Source organism: Dendropsophus ebraccatus, chromosome 3 (genome assembly GCF_027789765.1).
Source record: "Dendropsophus ebraccatus isolate aDenEbr1 chromosome 3, aDenEbr1.pat, whole genome shotgun sequence".
In the NCBI taxonomy this organism is placed as follows: domain Eukaryota; kingdom Metazoa; phylum Chordata; class Amphibia; order Anura; family Hylidae; genus Dendropsophus; species Dendropsophus ebraccatus.
Window position 1 is genome coordinate 194,129,894 of NC_091456.1, and position 20,959 is coordinate 194,150,852.

At 42.4% G+C, this 20,959-nt stretch overlaps 3 protein-coding genes across 3 annotated transcripts in view; all 3 read left to right on the forward strand.

The window, feature by feature from the left end:
- The window catches only part of LOC138786650 (zinc finger protein 585A-like), a 214,893-nt gene that overhangs the window by 166,455 nt on the left and 27,479 nt on the right, over positions 1-20,959 (forward strand). The gene's annotated exons all lie outside the window — the stretch shown is intronic.
- LOC138787612 (gastrula zinc finger protein XlCGF57.1-like) lies at positions 3,741-7,511 on the forward strand. Its single transcript, XM_069964953.1, has 3 exons — positions 3,741-3,758; positions 4,748-5,096; positions 6,293-7,511. Exons 1-3 carry the CDS (start codon positions 3,741-3,743, stop codon positions 7,417-7,419), a joined length of 1,494 nt encoding a protein of 497 aa, XP_069821054.1. The 3' UTR covers positions 7,420-7,511.
- Positions 16,112-20,161, forward strand: LOC138786733 (oocyte zinc finger protein XlCOF6-like). The gene is made up of 2 exons (XM_069963742.1): positions 16,112-16,765; positions 18,557-20,161. Exons 1-2 carry the CDS (start codon positions 16,438-16,440, stop codon positions 20,059-20,061), a joined length of 1,833 nt encoding a protein of 610 aa, XP_069819843.1. The 5' UTR covers positions 16,112-16,437; the 3' UTR covers positions 20,062-20,161.

The following is a 20,959-nucleotide window of genomic DNA, read 5'->3' on the forward strand; positions in this document are numbered from 1 at the left end:
GAAACACACAGCCGGGACAACTAAGGAGGAAACACACAGCCGGGACAACTAAGGAGGAAACACACAGCCGGGACAACTAAGGAGGAGACCCACAGCCGGGACAACTAAGGAGGAAACCCACAGCCGGGACAACTAAGGAGGAGACACACAGCCGGGACAACTAAGGAGGAGACCCACAGCCGGGACAACTAAGGAGGAGACCCACAGCCGGGACAACTAAGGAGGAAACACACAGCCGGGACAACTAAGGAGGAGACACACAGCCGGGACAACTAAGGAGGAAACCCACAGCCGGGACAACTAAGGAGGAAACACACAGCCGGGACAACTAAGGAGGAGACCCACAGCCGGGACAACTAAGGAGGAAACCCACAGCCGGGACAACTAAGGAGGAGACACACAGCCGGGACAACTAAGGAGGAGACACACAGCCGGGACAACTAAGGAGGAAACCCACAGCCGGGACAACTAAGGAGGAGACACACAGCCGGGATAACTAAGGAGGAGACACACAGCCGGGACAACTAAGGAGGAGACACACAGCCGGGACAACTAAGGAGGAAACACACAGCCGGGACAACTAAGGAGGAAACACACAGCCGGGACAGCTAAGGAGGAAACACACAGCTGGGACAACTAAGGAGGAGAAACACAGCCGGGACAACTAAGGAGGAGAAACACAGCCGGGACAACTAAGGAGGAGAAACACAGCCGGGACAACTAAGGAGAAGACACACAGGCGGGGCAACTAAGGAGGAGACACACAGCCGGGACAACTAAGGAGGAAACAGACATCAGGGACAACTAAGGAGGAAACAGACATCAGGGACAACTAAGGAACTGCTCCTCAAGAGGCATTTTTAGGTCTGGAAGTGATCTAGCCAGTCTCCACACCTGAACCCAATAGAAAATCTTTGGAGGGATCTGGAACTCTGTGCTGCCCCCCAGCTGCAGCATCGAAACCTGAAAGATGTGGAGATGATCTGTATGGAGGAGGGGGACACAATCCCTGCTGCAGTGTCTGCAAACCTGGTCAGGACCTCCAGAAAACGTCCGACCCAAATATTAAGTTCTGTTTTTTTTATTGTATCACATAATTATTTAACACAATACAATGCTAAATTATTATTTAAAAATAAAACTGTGATTTTTGTGGATTTTTTTATTTATTCTGTCTCTCACAGTTGAAGTTACTGACCATAAAAATTACAGACCTCTCTATTCTTTGTATGTGGGAAAACTTGTCCTCTGCTTCAGGCATATATAACACTCACATACACAGCTCTACTGTGTACACATACAGCTCAGCTACATGTACATTACACATATACAGCTCAGCTACATGTACATTACACATATACAGCTCAGCTACATGTACATTACACACATATACAGCTCAGCTACATGTACATTACACATATACAGCTCAGCTACATGTACATTACACATATACAGCTCAGCTACATGTACATTACACACATATACAGCTCAGCTACATGTACATTACACACATACAGCTCAGCTACATGTACATTACACACATATACAGCTCAGCTACATGTACATTACACATATATACAGCTCAGCTACATGTACATTACACACATATACAGCTCAGCTACATGTACATTACATATATACAGCTCAGCTACATGTACATTACACATATACAGCTCAGCTACATGTACATTACACATATACAGCTCAGCTACATGTACATTACATATATACAGCTCAGCTACATGTACATTACACATATACAGCTCAGCTACATGTACATTACACATATACAGCTCAGCTACATGTACATTACACATATACAGCTCAGCTACATGTACATTACACATATATACAGCTCAGCTACATGTACATTACACACATACAGCTCAGCTACATGTACATTACACACATACAGCTCAGCTACATGTACATTACACACATATACAGCTCAGCTACATGTACATTACACATATATACAGCTCAGCTACATGTACATTACACATATATACAGCTCAGCTACATGTACATTACACATACAGCTCAGCTACATGTACATTACACATATATACAGCTCAGCTACATGTACATTACACATACAGCTCAGCTACATGTACATTACACATATATACAGCTCAGCTACATGTACATTACACACATACAGCTCAGCTACATGTACATTACACACATACAGCTCAGCTACATGTACATTACACACATATACAGCTCAGCTACATGTACATTACACATACAGCTCAGCTACATGTACATTACACATATATACAGCTCAGCTACATGTACATTACACACATATACAGCTCAGCTACATGTACATTACACACATATACAGCTCAGCTACATGTACATTACACACATACATCTCAGCTACATGTACATTACACACATACAGCTCAGCTACATGTACATTACACACATACAGCTCAGCTACATGTACATTACACACATATACAGCTCAGCTACATGTACATTACACATATACAGCTCAGCTACATGTACATTACACACATACAGCTCAGCTACATGTACATTACACACATACAGCTCAGCTACATGTACATTACACATATACAGCTCAGCTACATGTACATTACACACAGGGCTCTGCTGCAGGCATATATAACACACATATACACAGCTCTGCTCCACACACATCACACACACACACATCACACACACAGCTCTGCTGCATACACATCACTTCAGCTCATCCAGCACAGCAGAGTCCTGCATACACTGAGCAGCAGCCCCTGATCATGTGACTGCTCCTCCTCCATGTGACTGATCACATGACTGTGACATCATAGCAGGTCCTGGAAGCAGAGGGTAGGATGTGTGTAGTCACTGCAGGGAAGAAATACCAGAGGCCATTATTAATATTAACCCCTTCAGCACGGGACAGCATTGATCTTTATAAGGATTTTCTTTGTTAACTGATAATGGACTGGGATCATTTGGGTTTTTGTATTTATTATTTATTGACTGCTTTTCGCTCCTCAGCTTGTATGGTAAAATATCAAAATTCTTGAATCTACAGAGTCCTATGAGGACTTGCTTAGTGCAGGATCAATTATAATTTTCAATCATCCTTCATTCAGCCTAATAACTGCTTCCCCACAGCCGTCGTCTTCCTCCGGCGGTTCCCACCAGTCTTCTGTCTTTCCGTTTCTGAGATGGGCGCTTGTGGGAAGAACCTGCCGCCTTAATCAATAATTGCCCAAGACAGGACAGTCAGAGATTAGCTGAGACAGCAGATTCTTCCCACGAGCTCTTGTTTTAAAAGCTGGAACTGCAGGGGACCAGGGCTAGGTAAGTATGTTTTATTTTTATATGTTCCCCAACCCACCCTAATAATATACTCATTGTTGCTCTAGGGCCAGAATACCCTGTGTTTTTTTGTTTTTGTTTTTTTGTGTCATTACATTGGCTTATTTTTTTCTCCATTCAGGTCCCTACAGTATAAGAGCCAACGGACTGATCACTGAAAGATGGGGGGAGACAAGAACAAGATGGTGGAGAGGATAATAAACCTCACCCTAGAGATACTATTCCGGCTTACTGGAGAGGTGAGGGACTTTCTGTGTTCTTATAGCACCTATGAGTATATGTGTGATTTGTGTGAGGCGAACACCTCTTTTAGATGGTTTATAATAAAAGTTATGTTTTACTACCATTAGACTAACCGTGGTGTCTCCTTCTCTGTGATATTATCTATGGAATAACAGATGGATAGGACTGGAGAGGTGAGGGATTCTGGGAGTGATGTCATCATGACATCATTCTTATCTATGGAATAACAGATGGATAGGACTGGAGAGGTGAGGGATTCTGGGAGTGATGTCATCATGACATCATTCTTATCTATGGAATAACAGATGGATAGGACTGGGGAGGTGAGGGATTCTGGGAGTGATGTCATCATGACATCATTCTTATCTATGGAATAACAGATGGATAGGACTGGAGAGGTGAGGGATTCTGGGAGTGATGTCATCATGACATCATTCTTATCTATGGAATAACAGATGGATAGGACTGGGGAGGTGAGGGATTCTGGGAATGGATGGAGTGATAGTAATGTGTCTCTCCATACACAGGATTACACAGTAGTGAAGAAGTCCTCTAGTTGGCGCTGTGGGGCCCCTGGGTGTGAAGGATGGGGAAGAACCCTGAGCCCAATCCCGGGGCCCCTGATACATGAGGAAATGGAGGAAGAGAAGATCTTAGAAGTCACCAACAAGATGGTGGAGCTGCTGAGTGGAGAGGTGAGACTGTGGCTGCTGGGAATGCTGGGACATTATACAGTAACACCACTGGAGGGGTGGGGGGGATGACTGTGTGATCATTGTGTGTGTCAGGTTCCTATAAGGTGTCAGGACGTGGCGGTCTATTTCTCCATGGAGGAGTGGGAGTATGTAGAAGGACACAAGGATCAGTACAAGGATGTGATGCTGGAGGATCAGCAGCCCCTCCCATCAGCAGGTAATAGACAGGACTATATACACACCTCCTCTCTGTATTATCTGAATGGAAAGAATGAATTCAGTCTCTGTATGTGTTCCCTCCAGTCAGATCCAGTAAGAGAACAGCACCAGAGAGATGTCCCCGTCCTCTTCTCCCACAGGATCAGGATCAGGTAGATGGGGATGTTCCCTATGATCTGTACATCCCACCTGACTTCTTCTCCTGTCTGATGACTTTTAGATTATTTCTCTCACATCTCATCAATCAGGGGGAAGATGGGAACAATATTAATGCTCCAGAGACAGATGATGGCAGTAATGAGCAGTATAAGGAGGAGATCACTACAGAAAAAGATCTGAACTTCAATAATGCTGAAGACAAGATTGTAAAAGAAAAAGAGACGGATTTGATCAGTGATGAGCAGTATAAGGAGGACATCACAACACTGAAGGATCTGAACTACATTAGTGCTACAGCTATGACGGTAAAAGAAGATGAAGAGACAGATGTTAGGGGTGATGATATCACTACAGGGAAGGGTCCTAACTATTTTAATGCTATAGACATAAGGATTAAAGAAGAGATAGACGAGCAGTATATGGAGGATATTCCTACAGGTAATCGCATTCTGTTTTCTCTCAGTCTTTTTGCTGTATGTTTCCCAATTCATCCAAAATACACAGTAACTTCCAGGTCGCTACCTCACTGACCCTGTTGACACCAGTATGAGGCAGGGAGAGGTCTATGTTGTGGGTAAATTCTTTGTCAACTCCCTACTATGGTTCTAGATAAAGAGCTGATAGATTTAGTGAGTCAGAGTATTCCCTGGATAGTTCAGTGGATTTTTGATTGTTGAAAGATACATAACAGAGGGGTGTTGGTAACAGAGTGTCAGTGACATAGGAGAAGTGTTGGTAGGTAAGGATAGTGACATAGGAGAAGGGTTGGTAGGTAAGGATAGTGACATAGGAGAAGGGTTGGTAGGTAAGGATAGTGACATAGGAGAAGGGTTGGTAGGTAAGGATAGTGACATAGGAGAAAAGTTGGTAGGTAAGGATAGTGACATAGGAGAAGGGTTGGTAGGTAAGGATAGTGACATAGGAGAAGGGTTGGTAGGTGAGGATAGTGACATAGGAGAAGGGTTGGTAGGTAAGGATAGTGACATAGGAGAAGGGTTGGTAGGTAAGGATAGTGACATAGGAGAAGGGTTGGTAGGTAAGGATAGTGACATAGGAGAAGGGTCGGTAGGTAAGGATAGTGACATAGGAGAAGGGTCGGTAGGTAAGGATAGTGATATAGGAGAAGGGTCGGTAGGTAAGGATAGTGACATAGGAGAAGGGTTGGTAGGTAAGGATAGTGACATAGGAAAAGGGGTGGTAGGTAAGTATAGTGACATAGGAGAAGGGTTGGTAGGTAAGGATAGTGACATAGGAGAAGGGTTGGTAGGTAAGGATAGTGACATAGGAGAAGGTTTGGTAGGTAAGGATAGTTACATAGGAGAGGGGTTGGTAGGTAAGGATAGTGACATAGGAGAAGGGTTGGTAGGTAAGGATAGTGACATAGGAGAAGGGATGATAGGTAAGGATAGTTACATAGGAGAGGGGTTGGTAGGTAAGGATAGTGACATAGGGGAAGGGTTGGTAGGTAAGGATAATGACATAGGAGAAGGTTTGGTAGGTGAGGATGGTGACATAAGAGAAGGTGTGTCTGTTGTATGTAACAGGTTTGAGGTACCTGAAGGTATCTGTAATATGGAAAGTGACTGCCAAAATCTTCTGTTTCTTCTCAAAAATATCTGTTTCATTATTGGCAGCTGAGTGTCCCCGGAGATCAGAGGGACATCAGATATCTCCAGATATTACAGCAGATGGTCAGATCACACAAGATACATATGAAGAACCTTCTATTACCCCAGATATACCCCCAGCCCCTCACAGCAAAGATCTGGCATCTCATCCTGTTATACAATTCCTGTCTACTGATCCATCACAGACTGTTATACAAAATACAAGTCATAAAAGAGGTGTTAAATTTGACAGAAATCATATAGTTAAGTCCTTTTCATGCCCAGACTGTGGGAAATATTTTACTGTGAAATCACAGCTTATTCAACATCAAAAACTTCACACAAGAGTGAAGCCGTTTATATGCCCAGTTTGTAGTAAAGGGTTTATTCGTAAATCATCATTTGCTGAACATCAGAGAAGTCACACTGGAGAGAAGCCATTTTCATGTCCAGAGTGTGGAAAATGTTTCACTTGGAAATCACATCTTGTTATACATGAGAGAACTCACACAGGAGAGAAGCCATTTTCGTGCCCGAAATGTGGGAAATATTTTGCTTCAAAGTCACAACTCAGTCAACATCTGAGTACTCACTCAGGGAAGAAACCATTCACATGCCCAGAATGTGGGAAATGTTTTATACGTAAATCAACCCTCTTTCAACATCAGAAAACTCACACAGGGGAGAAGCCATTTTTATGCCAAGAATGTGGGAAATGTTTCACTTCAAAATCACATCTTGTTGTACATCAGAGAATTCACACAGGGGAGAAGCCGTTTTCATGCTCGGAATGTGGGAATTTCTTTGCTTCAAAGTCACAACTTATTCAACATCAAAGTTCTCACTCAGGGGTGAAACCATTCTCATGCGCAGAATGTGGGAGATGTTTTATTCGTAAATCATACTTAGTTCAACATCAGAAAACCCACACGGGAGAGAAACCATTTCTATGTCCCGAATGTGGAAAACGTTTTAGCATTAAAAAATATCTTGTCGAACATCGAAGAACTCACCTGAAAGAGAAGCCACTTCCGTGTCCCGAATGTGGAAAACATTACAGCATCCAAAAAATCTCCTGTCAAACATCAGAGAACTCACACGGGGAGAAGCCATTTTCGTGTCAAGAAAATGTGAAAAGTGAAATTTTACTATGAAATCTTAAGCATCAGAAATGTATGAGATAGTGGGATCGGCCGTTCTCAGGAACCGTGTGGAAAATCTTCTTTAAGCAAAAACGGACTCTAAGTGGACATCAAAAAATTTTATTGAAAAGATTTATTTAAAGATTTAAACTTACAAATTATCTTCTTTTTTAATTTATTTATTTGTTTTAACTTGTTTTATTGTCAAATGGAACAAGGAAGCTGAATGTGAATTTGATCTCCCACATTGTGTCATTTTGAGTCTCTTTTCGCCCGACCACACCATGTGATCACATTACAATGGTGCTGATTGTGTGTCGTTGATAGTTGATTTAGATCTGATCCTAACATAAATGAAACCTTGAAGTCTTTTGTGGTAGTTGTGGATGAGGCTCTTTATTTTCTCAGATGGTAAAGCCGCCCATTCTTCTCCGGTTCCTGTAGGTTCCTGGGCTCTTACATGAACTGCGTGCTTCAGATCTCTCCAGATTGCACCATCACAGGGAAAAAAATTCCATCCTGTCAAAATGGCGATCAGAATAATCCCTGGATCAACGTATCACCAGAAATCCTGTGGCCATAACTTGTAATCTAATTTTAAAGGGAACCTGTCACCGGGGACGCGGGCACAGAGCCCGCCCGACCCCCCGGTGCAGCTCCCGGATACTTACCCTTTGCGACGAGTCCCGTTCCTGGAGCCAGTCCCGGCACAAAGTTATCAGCACCCGAAATCGTGCGCGCACCTCTGAGATGAGTCCGACCCCATAGAGAATGACGGAGCCGTCATTTTTTATGGGCATCGGACTCATCTCTGCTAATTTGCATACAGCGCGCGCACGGCTTCGGGCGCTGATATCTTCGTCCCGGGACTGGCTCCAGGAACGGGACTCGTCGCAAAGGGTAAGTATCCGGGAGCTGCACCAGGGGGTCGGGCGGGCTCTGTGCCCGCGTCCCCGGTGACAGGTTCCCTTTAAAGACAAGCATCCAGGCCTCCCCTGTACTTTTATAAGGTATCAGCCATGACAACATCATGTGGCAGAGAGTTCCACAGTCTCACTGCTCTTACAGTAAAGAATCGGCGTCTGTGCTGATGGTGAAACCTTCTTTCCTCTAGATGTAGAGGATGCCCCCTTGTCATGGTTACAGACCAAGAAATAAGGAGATTACTACAAAGATCTCTGTACTGTCCATTCATATATTTGTACATTGTGATCAGATCGCCCCTAAGACGTCTTTTTTCTAGTGTAAATAACCCCAAGCTTGATAACCTGTCCTGGTACTGTAACCCACCCATTCCCTTAATGACCTTTAATGACACATAAATTTATTTATTATTTATATGTCCGAAGTGCATAACTTTACATTAATCCACATTAAACTTCAAATGCCATCTCTGCCCAAGCCTCCAACTTCTCCAAATCCCTCTGTAATATATTATCCTCCTCTGTGCTGATTCCTCTACCCAGTTTAGTATCATCTGCAAAAATGGAGATTCTACTCTGTAGCCCCTCTACAAGATCATTGATGAACACAATAAAAAGAAGTGAACACAATACTGAGCCTTGTGGTACCCCACTAGTAACTGGGACCCAATCAGAGTATGTTCCATCAGTAACCAACCTCTTTTTCCTATCACTCAATCTGTTACTTATACATTTACATATGTTTTCCCCTAGTCCCAGCATCTTCATTTTGTAGACCAACCTTTCATGCGGCACAGTATCAAATACTATAGAAACGTCCAGATACACAATGTCCACAGCCTCCCTCTGGTCCAGTCTATAATTGACCTCCTCATGGAAGTTGATCAGATTAGTCTGACAGGACAGATCCCTCCTAAATCCATGCTGGTGCTGCGTCATAAGATTATTTTCATTAAGATACTCCAGTATAGCATCTCTTACAAACCTCTCTAATACTTTTCCTACTATAGATGTTAGACTTACAGGCCTGTAGTTTCCAGGATCACTCTTTGACCCCTTCTTGAATATTGGTACCACATTAGCTATGCGCCAGTCCTGTGGAACAATCTCTGTAATTATAGAATCTTTAAATATTAGGAATAACAGTCTGTCTAACACAGTATTTAAAGGGTCCTTGTCGTTATAACTTGCAGAATCTAAATCAACTGTAGAGGTGAAATAAAGCAAGTTTGCAATATACATTTTTTTTTATCATGGAGAACACAGCAATTCCCGTTTCTGACTCTTTTTATCTAAAAAAAACGGAAACAGTCAGAAAACAGCACAGAGAGAAGGCAGTCATGTGATTGATGGACACATTGAGCCGTGACTCTCTGTACTGGCTGGAATTCCTGGGTTTAGTCTGTTTTTTTCAACCAGCACAAGCCAGGAAATCTGCCTTCAGGAGACTGGACCTGGATACAGTAAGTATAGCTGTTATATAGCAGCCTTCAGGAGACTGGACCTGGATACAGTAAGTATAGCTGTTATATAGCAGCCTTCAGGAGACTGGACCTGGATACAATACGTATAGCTGTTATATAGCTGCCTTCAGGAGACTGGACCTAGATACAGTAAGTATAGCAGTTATATAGCTGCCTTCAGGAGACTGGACCTGTATACAGTAAGTACAGCTGTTATATAGCAGCCTTCAGGAGACTGGACCTGGATACAGTAAGTACAGCTGTTATATAGCTGCCTTCAGGAGACTGGACCTGGATACAGTAAGTATAGCTGTTATATAGCTTCCTTCAGGAAACTGGACCTGGATACAGTAAGTATAGCTGTTATATAGCAGCCTTCAGGAGACTGGACCTGGATACAGTAAATATAGCTGTTATATAGCTGCCTTCAGGAGACTGGACCTGGATACAGTAAGTATAGCTGTTATATAGCTGCCTTCAGGAGACTGGACCTGGATACAGTAAGTATAGCTGTTATATAGCAGCCTTCAGGAGACTGGACCTGGATACAGTAAGTATAGCTGTTATATAGCAACCTTCAGGAGACTGGACCTAGATACAGTAAGTATAGCAGTTATATAGCTGCCTGCAGGAGACTGGACCTGTATACAGTAAGTACAGCTGTTATATAGCAGCCTTCAGGAGACTGGACCTGGATACAGTAAGTACAGCTGTTATATAGCTGCCTTCAGGAGACTGGACCTGGATACAGTAAGTATAGCTGTTATATAGCTGCCTTCAGGAGACTGGACCTGGATACAGTAAGTATAGCTGTCTTCAAGAGACTGGACCTGGATACAGTAAGTATAACTGTTATATAGCAGCCTTCAGGAGACTGGACCTGGATACAGTAAGTATAGCTGTTATATAGCTGCCTTCAGGAGACTGGACCTGGATACAGTAAGTACAGCTGTTATATAGCAGCCTTCAGGAGACTGGACCTGGATACAGTAAGTACAGCTGTTATATAGCAGCCTTCAGGAGACTGGACCTGGATACAGTAAGTATAGCTGCCTTTAGGAGACTGGACCTGGATACAGTAAGTATAGCTGTTATATAGCTGCCTTCAGGAGACTGGACCTGGATACAGTAAGTATAGCTGTTATATAGCTGCCTTCAGGAGACTGGACCTGGATACAGTAAGTATAGCTGTTATATAGCTGCCTTCAGGAGACTGGACCTAGATACAGTAAGTAAAGCAGTTATATAGCTGCCTTTAGGAGACTGGACCTGGATATAGTAAGTACAGCTGTTATATAGCAGCCTTCAGGAGACTGGACCTGGATACAGTAAGTATAGCTGCCTTTAGGAGACTGGACCCGGATACAGTAAGTATAGCTGTTATATAGCTGCCTTCAGGAGACTGGACCTGGATACAGTAAGTACAGGTGTTATAAAGCTGCCTTCAGGAGACTGGACCTAGACACAGTAAGTATAGCTGCTATATAGCTACCTTCAGGAGCTATATATTTAGATTTTGAAAGTTAACAGGACAGGGACACATTAATTCCTGCATAACTCTAGGGCCGATGATTTGTGGAGTATAATGTTTTTAAAGTGTCGCCCCACTTTTATTGTGTTAGGCAGCTGAGATTTAAGGGAGGATTTACATTATCCCTAGTCATGTCCTTTGTTATAGGATTATAGAAGAATGTATTTAGTAGATTACATTACACATATACAGCTCAGCTACATGTACATTACACACATACAGCTCAGCTACATGTACATTACACATATACAGCTCAGCTACATGTACATTACACACATACAGCTCAGCTACATGTACATTACACACATACAGCTCAGCTACATGTACATTACACACATATATACAGCTCAGCTACATGTACATTACACACATACAGCTCAGCTACATGTACATTACACACATACAGCTCAGCTACATGTACATTACACATATACAGCTCAGCTACATGTACATTACACATATACAGCTCAGCTACATGTACATTACACACATATACAGCTCAGCTACATGTACATTACACACATATACAGCTCAGCTACATGTACATTATACACATATACAGCTCAGCTACATGTACATTACACACATACAGCTCAGCTACATGTACATTACACACATACAGCTCAGCTACATGTACATTACACACATATACAGCTCTGCTACATGTACATTACATATATACAGCTCAGCTACATGTACATTACACATATACAGCTCAGCTACATGTACATTACACACATATACAGCTCAGCTACATGTACATTACACATATACAGCTCAGCTACATGTACATTACACACATATACAGCTCAGCTACATGTACATTACACATATACAGCTCAGCTACATGTACATTACACATATACAGCTCAGCTACATGTACATTACACACATATACAGCTCAGCTACATGTACATTACACATATACAGCTCAGCTACATGTACATTACACATATACAGCTCAGCTACATGTACATTACACACATATACAGCTCAGCTACATGTACATTACACACATACAGCTCAGCTACATGTACATTACAAACATACAGCTCAGCTACATGTACATTACACATATACAGCTCAGCTACATGTACATTACACATATACAGCTCAGCTACATGTACATTACACACATATACAGCTCTGCTACATGTACATTACACACATACAGCTCAGCTACATGTACATTACACATATATACAGCTCAGCTACATGTACATTACACACATATACAGCTCAGCTACATGTACATTACATATATACAGCTCAGCTACATGTACATTACACATATACAGCTCAGCTACATGTACATTACACATATACAGCTCAGCTACATGTACATTACACATATACAGCTCAGCTACATCTACATTACACATATACAGCTCAGCTACATGTACATTACACATATACAGCTCAGCTACATGTACATTACACATATATACAGCTCAGCTACATGTACATTACACATATACAGCTCAGCTACATGTACATTACACACATACAGCTCAGCTACATGTACATTACACACATACAGCTCAGCTACATGTACATTACACACATATACAGCTCAGCTACATGTGCATTACACACATACAGCTCAGCTACATGTACATTACACATATACAGCTCAGCTACATGTACATTACACACATATACAGCTCAGCTACATGTACATTACACACATATACAGCTCAGCTACATGTACATTACACATATACAGCTCAGCTACATGTACATTACACATATACAGCTCAGCTACATTTACATTACACATATACAGCTCAGCTACATGTACATTACACACATACAGCTCAGCTACATGTACATTACACATATACAGCTCAGCTACATGTACATTACACATATACAGCTCAGCTACATGTACATGACACACAAACAGCTCAGCTACATGTACATTACACACATACAGCTCAGCTACATGTACATTACACACATATACAGCTCAGCTACATGTACATTACACACATATACAGCTCAGCTACATGTACATTACACACATATACAGCTCAGCTACATGTACATTACACATATACAGCTCAGCTACATGTACATTACACATATACAGCTCAGCTACATTTACATTACACATATACAGCTCAGCTACATGTACATTACACACATATACAGCTCAGCTACATGTACATTACACACATACAGCTCAGCTACATGTACATTACACACATATACAGCTCAGCTACATGTACATTACACACATATACAGCTCAGCTACATGTACATTACACATATACAGCTCAGCTACATGTACATTACACACATATACAGCTCAGCTACATGTACATTATACACATATACAGCTCAGCTACATGTACATTACACACATATACAGCTCAGCTACATGTACATTACACATATACAGCTCAGCTACATGTACATTACACATATACAGCTCAGCTACATGTACATTACACACATATACAGCTCAGCTACATGTACATTACACATATACAGCTCAGCTACATGTACATTACACATATACAGCTCAGCTACATGTACATTACACACAGGGCTCTGCTGCAGGCATATATAACACACACATACACAGCTCTGCTCCACACACATCACACACACACAGCTCTGCTGCATACACATCACTTCAGCTCATCCAGCACAGCAGAGTCCTGCATACACTGAGCAGCAGCCCCCTGTTCATGTGACTCCTCCTCCTCCATGTGACTGATCACATGACTGTGACATCATGGCAGGTCCTGGAAGCACAGGGGAAGCACACGGCTCCTGTACAGCTCTGCAGGTGGAGGTACAGTATATATATATATGTGTGTGTAGGTAGAGCCTAGAATGTATCCTCTCCTTTGAGTATCACACCTCAAAGGAGAGGATAGACTCTAGCATCTACCTATGTTTGTAGTAATTCCTCTGGTTAACCTCTTCAGTACTGGGTGGTTTTGATCCTTAAAGGGGTTGTCCATGAGTAGAAAAACATGGTCACTTTTTTATAGATCGTGCACAGTACAACACTCCTCTCTTTCCAGTGGCTCCATAGATAATGAATATTCAAAACAAAGAAGCTGGGCGGTACGGAGGAGGAGGAGCAACGGAGAAGAGAACTTTTCTGCAGCCCAGATAATTCCTTTACTGACAGCTACTGGTGCTACAAGTTTTCAGTGAATGTGGGGCTAATGACTAATTTAGTGGGGTATAATACTGGACAATTGGAGATAATAGTAGAAGGGGATATTATTTCTAGTTATAGTTTTTCTATATTGTAATCTAGAATTGTATATTTACTTGGGACGTTTCTGGTTTTCACATTCGCTCATATTTATCCATTCAGGTTTCTACAATAGAAGATTCTCCATTAATCTTCATGATGGACCAATCAGAGATGGAGAGAGACAGAGACAAGATGGCCGAGAGGATAATAACCCTCACCCTACACATACTCTTCCTGCTTACTGGGGAGGTGAGGGATTCTGGGAGTGATGTCATCATGACATCATTCTTATCTATGGAATAACAGATGGATAGGACTGGAGAGGTGAGGGATTCTGGGAGTGATGTCATCATGACATCATTCTTATCTATGGAATAACAGATGGATAGGACTGGAGAGGTGAGGGATTCTGGGAGTGATGTCATCATGACATCATTCTTATCTATGGAATAACAGATGGATAGGACTGGAGAGGTGAGGGATTCTGGGAGTGATGTCATCATGACCTCATTCTTATCTATGGAATAACAGATGGATAGGACTGGGGAGGTGAGGGATTCTGGGAGTGATGTCATCATGACATCATTCTTATCTATGGAATAACAGATGGATAGGACTGGGGAGGGTGAGGGATTCTGGGAGTGATGTCATTATGACATCATTCTTATCTATGGAATAACAGATGGATAGGACTGGGGAGGTGAGGGATTCTGGGAGTGATGTCATCATGACATCATTCTTATCTATGGAATAACAGATGGATAGGACTGGAGAGGTGAGGGATTCTGGGAGTGATGTCATCATGACATCATTCTTATCTATGGAATAACAGATGGATAGGACTGGAGAGGTGAGGGATTCTGGGAATGGATGGAGTGATAGTAATGTGTCTCTCCATACACAGGATTACACAGTAGTGAAGAAGTCCTCTAGTGGGCGCTGTGGGGCCCCTGGGTGTGAAGGATGGGGAAGAACCCTGAGCCCAATCCCGGGGCCCCTGATACATGAGGAAATGGAGGAAGAGAAGATCCTAGAAGTCACCAACAAGATGGTGGAGCTGCTGAGTGGAGAGGTGAGACTGTGGCTGCTGGGAATGCTGGGACATTATACAGTAACACCACTGGAGGGGTGGGGGGGATGACTGTGTGATCATTGTGTGTGTCAGGTTCCTATAAGGTGTCAGGACGTGGCGGTCTATTTCTCCATGGAGGAGTGGGAGTATGTAGAAGGACACAAGGATCAGTACAAGGATGTGATGCTGGAGGATCAGCAGCCCCTCCCATCAGCAGGTAATAGACAGGACTATATACACACCTCCTCTCTGTATTATCTGGATGGAAAGAATGAATTCAGTCTCTGTATGTGTTCCCTCCAGTCAGATCCAGTAAGAGAACAGCACCAGAGAGATGTCCCCGTCCTCTTCTCCCACAGGATCAGGATCAGGTAGATGGAGATGTTCCCTATGATCTGTACATCCCACCTGACTTCTCCTCCTGTCTGATGACTTTTACAATATTTCTCTCACATCTTATGAATCAGGGGGAAGATGGGAACAATATTTATGCTCCAGAGACAGATGACGGCAGTGATGAGCAGTATAAGGAGGACATCATTACAGGAAAAGATCTGAACTTTATTAATGAAACAGATGTGAGGGTAAAAGAAGAAGAAGAGACAGATGTGATCAGAAATGAGCAGTATAAGGAAATTACCTCGTCAGGAAAGGATCATAACCCTATTGATGATACAGACATAAGGGAAGAAGAGGAGACAGATGTGAGAGGTAATGAGCAATATAAAGAAGACATAACTACAGAAAAAGATTGTAACTTTAATAATGCTACAGACAAAATTGAAGAAGAAAAGTCGGATGACAGCAGTGATGAGCAGTATATGGAGGACATTAGTACAGGGAAGAATCTGAACTCTATTAATGATATAGACACAACAACAAAAGAAGAGACAGATGACAGTAGTGATGAGCAGTATAAGGAGGACATCACTACAGGGAAGGATCTGATCTCTATTAATGATATAGACAGCACATCAGAAGAAGAGACAGATGTGAGCAGCGATGAGCAGTATAAGGAGGAGATTCCTATGGGGAAAGATCTGAGCCATTGCAATGTTACAGACATTAGGGTAAAAGAAGAGGAGGAAGAGACAGATGACAGCAGTGATGAGCAGTATAAGGAGGACAACACTACAGGTAACCCCCCAGGTGAGTAGTGACCAGTAAATGCAGGGAACACTCACACATTCTCCTCAGTCACCGGCTGTAACTATTCTGTGTGGAATATTATAAGCTCTGTGTCCTGCCAGTCTTTCCTCCTGTATACATTTGTCAAGAAAAACAAAACATAGCAATCGCTGAGTTTAGGGAGACCAGCGACAAAAAAAAAAAAAAATCAATTGGAGTACTCACTGAAGAGTCTCCACTGATGCACGGCCCCCTATAAATTTAAATATGCAAAAGAAGAGTCCGTGGAGTCTCAGTTACGAGTCTCAAAACACGGGAATAGCCAGATATCCCTCCAGGGAGGAAAGCCTGTTGCCAAGGGGGTGCCTCCCAGTGAGGAGATCACCAAATCACCCTGATACGTAGCACCTTAAGTCCCAGTCGGTTGCGAGTATTGGAACATAAATAGGGAAATACCAGGGTGGCCCCTTTTACGTCAATGTCTAACTCTGTGGCGAGTATTGCGACATGACAAGGATTTACCAAGGCAGGCATCCATCCACAGACGATCGTTTCAGGGTAGTTGCCCCTCGTCAGTGTGGAGTAGGATTGTGGCATATTTAAATTTATAGGGGGCAATGCATCAGTGGAGACTTTTCTGTGAGTACTCCATCTGAGTTTTTTTGTTTTGTTGCTAGTCTCCCTGAGCTCAGCGATTTCTGTGTTTTGTTGGTCTATTTTTCATTGCTCCTGTTAGCCAGAATCCTACTCCACACTGACGAGGGGCAACTACCCTGAAACTATCGTCTGGATGGATGCCTGCCTTGGTTAACCCTTGTCATGTCGCAATACTCACCACAGAGTTAGACTTTGACGTGAAAGGGGCCACCCTGGTATTTTCCTATCTATGTTCCAATACTCGCAACCGAGTGGGACTTAAGGGGCTACGTATCAGGGTGGTTTGGTGATCTCCTCACTGGGAGGCACCCCCTTGGCAATAGGCTTTCCTCCCCTGGAGGGATATCTGGCTATTCCCGTGTTTTGAGACTCGTAACTGAGGCTTCACAGACCCTTCTTTTGCATTTTTCAAAAAAAGCATCCAGGCCTTCCCTGTATTTATATAATGTATCAGCCATGACACCATGATGTGGCAGAGAGTTCCATAGTCTCACTGCTCTTACAGTAAAGAATCCACGTCTGTGCTGTTTTTTTCCTCTAGCCGTAGAGGATGCCCCCTTGACATGGTTAGAGGCCTAGGAGTAAGGAGATCACTACAAAGATCTCTGTACTGTGCAGTCATATCTCTGTACATTGTGATCAGATCGCCCCCAACCTTTCCTGGTTGTGTAATATTTAGGGCCGCCTCCTCTGCACCCGCTCCAGTTAAGCTGTGTCCTTCTTATTTACAGGTGCCCGGTGTTGTACACAGTATATACCATGTGTCCAGTGATTTGTACAGACAGTGCTAGACAGTACAGACAGCATCTCGGCCTCTTTTGATGCGTCCTAGGACTTTCTCTGCAGCCTCTTGACACTGGTCGCTAACGCTGAGATTACTGTCCACCAATACTCCCAACTCATTTCCAGTGACAGCTTCACCCAGCGTTCTGCTATATATAAAGCATAATTGTACATTTTATTTGTATGGGCAGAACGTTATGCACATTAAGCTTAATTTGGCATTTCTCTGCCCAAGCCTCCAGCTTATTTTCCCGATCCCTTTGTAGCACGATATCCTCCTCTTAGGTGTTGATCACTTTACACTTCAGGATGTTGCATAAAAAGCAACATTTTTAAGGTTATTACTGAAATATTATGTTTTCTTCTTGGCAGCTGAGTGTACCCGGAGATCAGAGGGACATCAGATATCTCCAGATATTACTGCAGATGGTCAGATCACACAAGATACATATGAAGAACATTCTATTACCCCAGATATACCCCCAGCCCCTCACAGCAAAGATCTGCCATCTCATCCTTCTACTGATTCATCAAAAACTGTTATACAGAATAAAAGTCACAGAGGGAATGATGAACATCAAAACGCTCATTCTTGTTCAGAATGTGGGAAATGTTTTACCCAAAAAGCATACCTTACGAGGCACAAGAGAGTTCACAAAGGATTGAAGCCATTTTTATGTTCAGAATGTGGGAAATGTTTTACTCTGAAAGCAAATCTTCGTAAACATTATAGAATTCACACAGGAGAGCGGCCTTTTTTATGTTCAGAATGTGGCAAATCTTTTACTCAGAAAGCTCATCTTGCCGATCATCAAATAAGTCACACAGGGGTGAAACCATTTTCCTGCCCAGAATGTGATAAAACTTTTACAAGGAAATTGATGCTTGTTCGACATCAGAAAGCTCACTCAGAGAAGAAGCCATATTCATGCTTAGAAAGTGAAAAATATATAATGTTAAACTTAAACAATGTTAAACAGCAAATAACTGAGACAGGGAAGACACTATTAACATGCACCGAATGTGGGAAATGTTTTACTGGGAAATCATCTTTTATTAGACATCTGAGAATTCACACAGGGGAAAAACCATTTTTATGCCGAGAATGTGGAAAATGTTTTAGTTTGAAAGCCCATCTTATTGTCCATCTAAGAATTCACACAGGGGAGAAGCCATTTTTATGCCAAGATTGTGGGAAATGTTTTTCTTCAAAATCACAACTTAATCAACATAAAAAAACTCACACAGGAAAGAGACCATTTCAATGTACAGAATGTGAGAGAAGGTTTACTCGTAAAGCAATACTTGCTGAACATCAGAAAATCCACACAGGGGAGAAGCCATTTTTATGCCAAGAATGTGGGAAATGTTTTACTCGAAAATCACATCTTGTGGAACATCAAAGAGGTCACACAGGGGAGAAGCCATTTTCATGTTCAGAATGTGGAAAATGTTATTATATTAAAAAAAGTCTCCTTAGACATCAAGCGAGTCACACAGGGGAGAAGCCATTTTTATGCCAAGAATGCGGGAAATGTTTTTCTCAAAAATCGCTGCTTGTAGAACATCAAAGAACTCACACAGGGGAGAAGCCATTTTTATGCCAAGAATGCGGGAAATGTTTTTCTCAATCATCAATGCTTGTGGAACATCAAAGAACTCACACAGGGGAGAAGCCATTTTTATGCCAAGAATGCGGGAAATGTTTTTCTCAAAAATCAATGCTTGTTGAACATCAAAGCACTCACACAGGGGTGAGACTGTTTTCATGCACAGAATGTGGAGTGTTTTTCTCAAGGAAAGTAACACTTGTTGAACATCAGAAAATTCACACGGGGAGAAGCCATCTCCATGAGCCGTATATGGAAAGTCTGTAACCATAAACTGTCTCTAACAAAAAATCATAACTTGAATGTGGGAAAGGTTTCACTCACAAAGTCTTTATATTTTTTAACCTGTTTAATTGAAAATAAAAATAAGAGAAATATATTATATATCAGAAAGTGGGAAAGTAATTTGGGGCGGCACAGGAGGGTTATAATATATTGAATGATTAACCCTTTAGTGCCTTATCCTGACCAATACACCTTGTTATGACAGGGTCTGAATAAGGTGGTAAGGGGTTCCAATCTCTCTCTTATACCTGAGTGTTTCTGATCTGCAATCTGACAGCTGAGCGAGCAGGAGGCCGGGCAGTATTGATTATTCATAAAGAGGGAGGAGGATGCATGCCAGAGTGTGGCACAAACAACTGCTCTGTGACTCTTTAGTACAGTAGGAGACATAAGATTGTACATAGTCCGCTGCACCAAGAATTACCAGAAAGGCACCATGCTCACTGGGGGCTGCCAGCTACAGCTCACTGTCAGCAGGGCCCAGGAGCTGACAGATTCCCTTCAATGTAGTCACTCAGGTGACTTTTTAGGATTTGCTATCCTGTGTATGTATATGAGGAGCAGGACTAGATCTGACCATTCTATCACTAGTATATGCAATTTATACCCCCTGTAGACTCCATCTGTGCTGCCTCCTATGCACTATGGGGGGAGATTTATCAAACATGGTGTAAAGTGAAACTGGCCCAGTTGCCCCAGCAACCAATCAGAATCCACCTTTCATTTTCCAAAGAGTCTGTGAGGAATGAAAGGTGGAATCTGATTGGTTGCTAGGGGCAACTGAGCCAGTTTCACTTTACACCAGGTTTGATAAATCTTCCCCAATAAGGCCACTAAAATCAAGATCTTCCTGTAGCAAACCTTCAGAAGCCCCCAGACC

Excerpts from the sequence above, each read along its gene's own strand:
- LOC138787612 (XM_069964953.1), top strand. Across the intron at positions 5,097-6,292 it reads TATGGAGGATATTCCTACAG|CTGAGTGTCCCCGGAGATCA; the intron begins GTAATCGCATTC and ends CATTATTGGCAG.
- LOC138786733 (XM_069963742.1), top strand. The coding sequence starts at position 16,438 with ATGGAGGACATTAGTACAGGGAAGAATCTGAACTCTATTAATGATATA. Across the intron at positions 16,766-18,556 it reads CACTACAGGTAACCCCCCAG|CTGAGTGTACCCGGAGATCA; the intron begins GTGAGTAGTGAC and ends TCTTCTTGGCAG.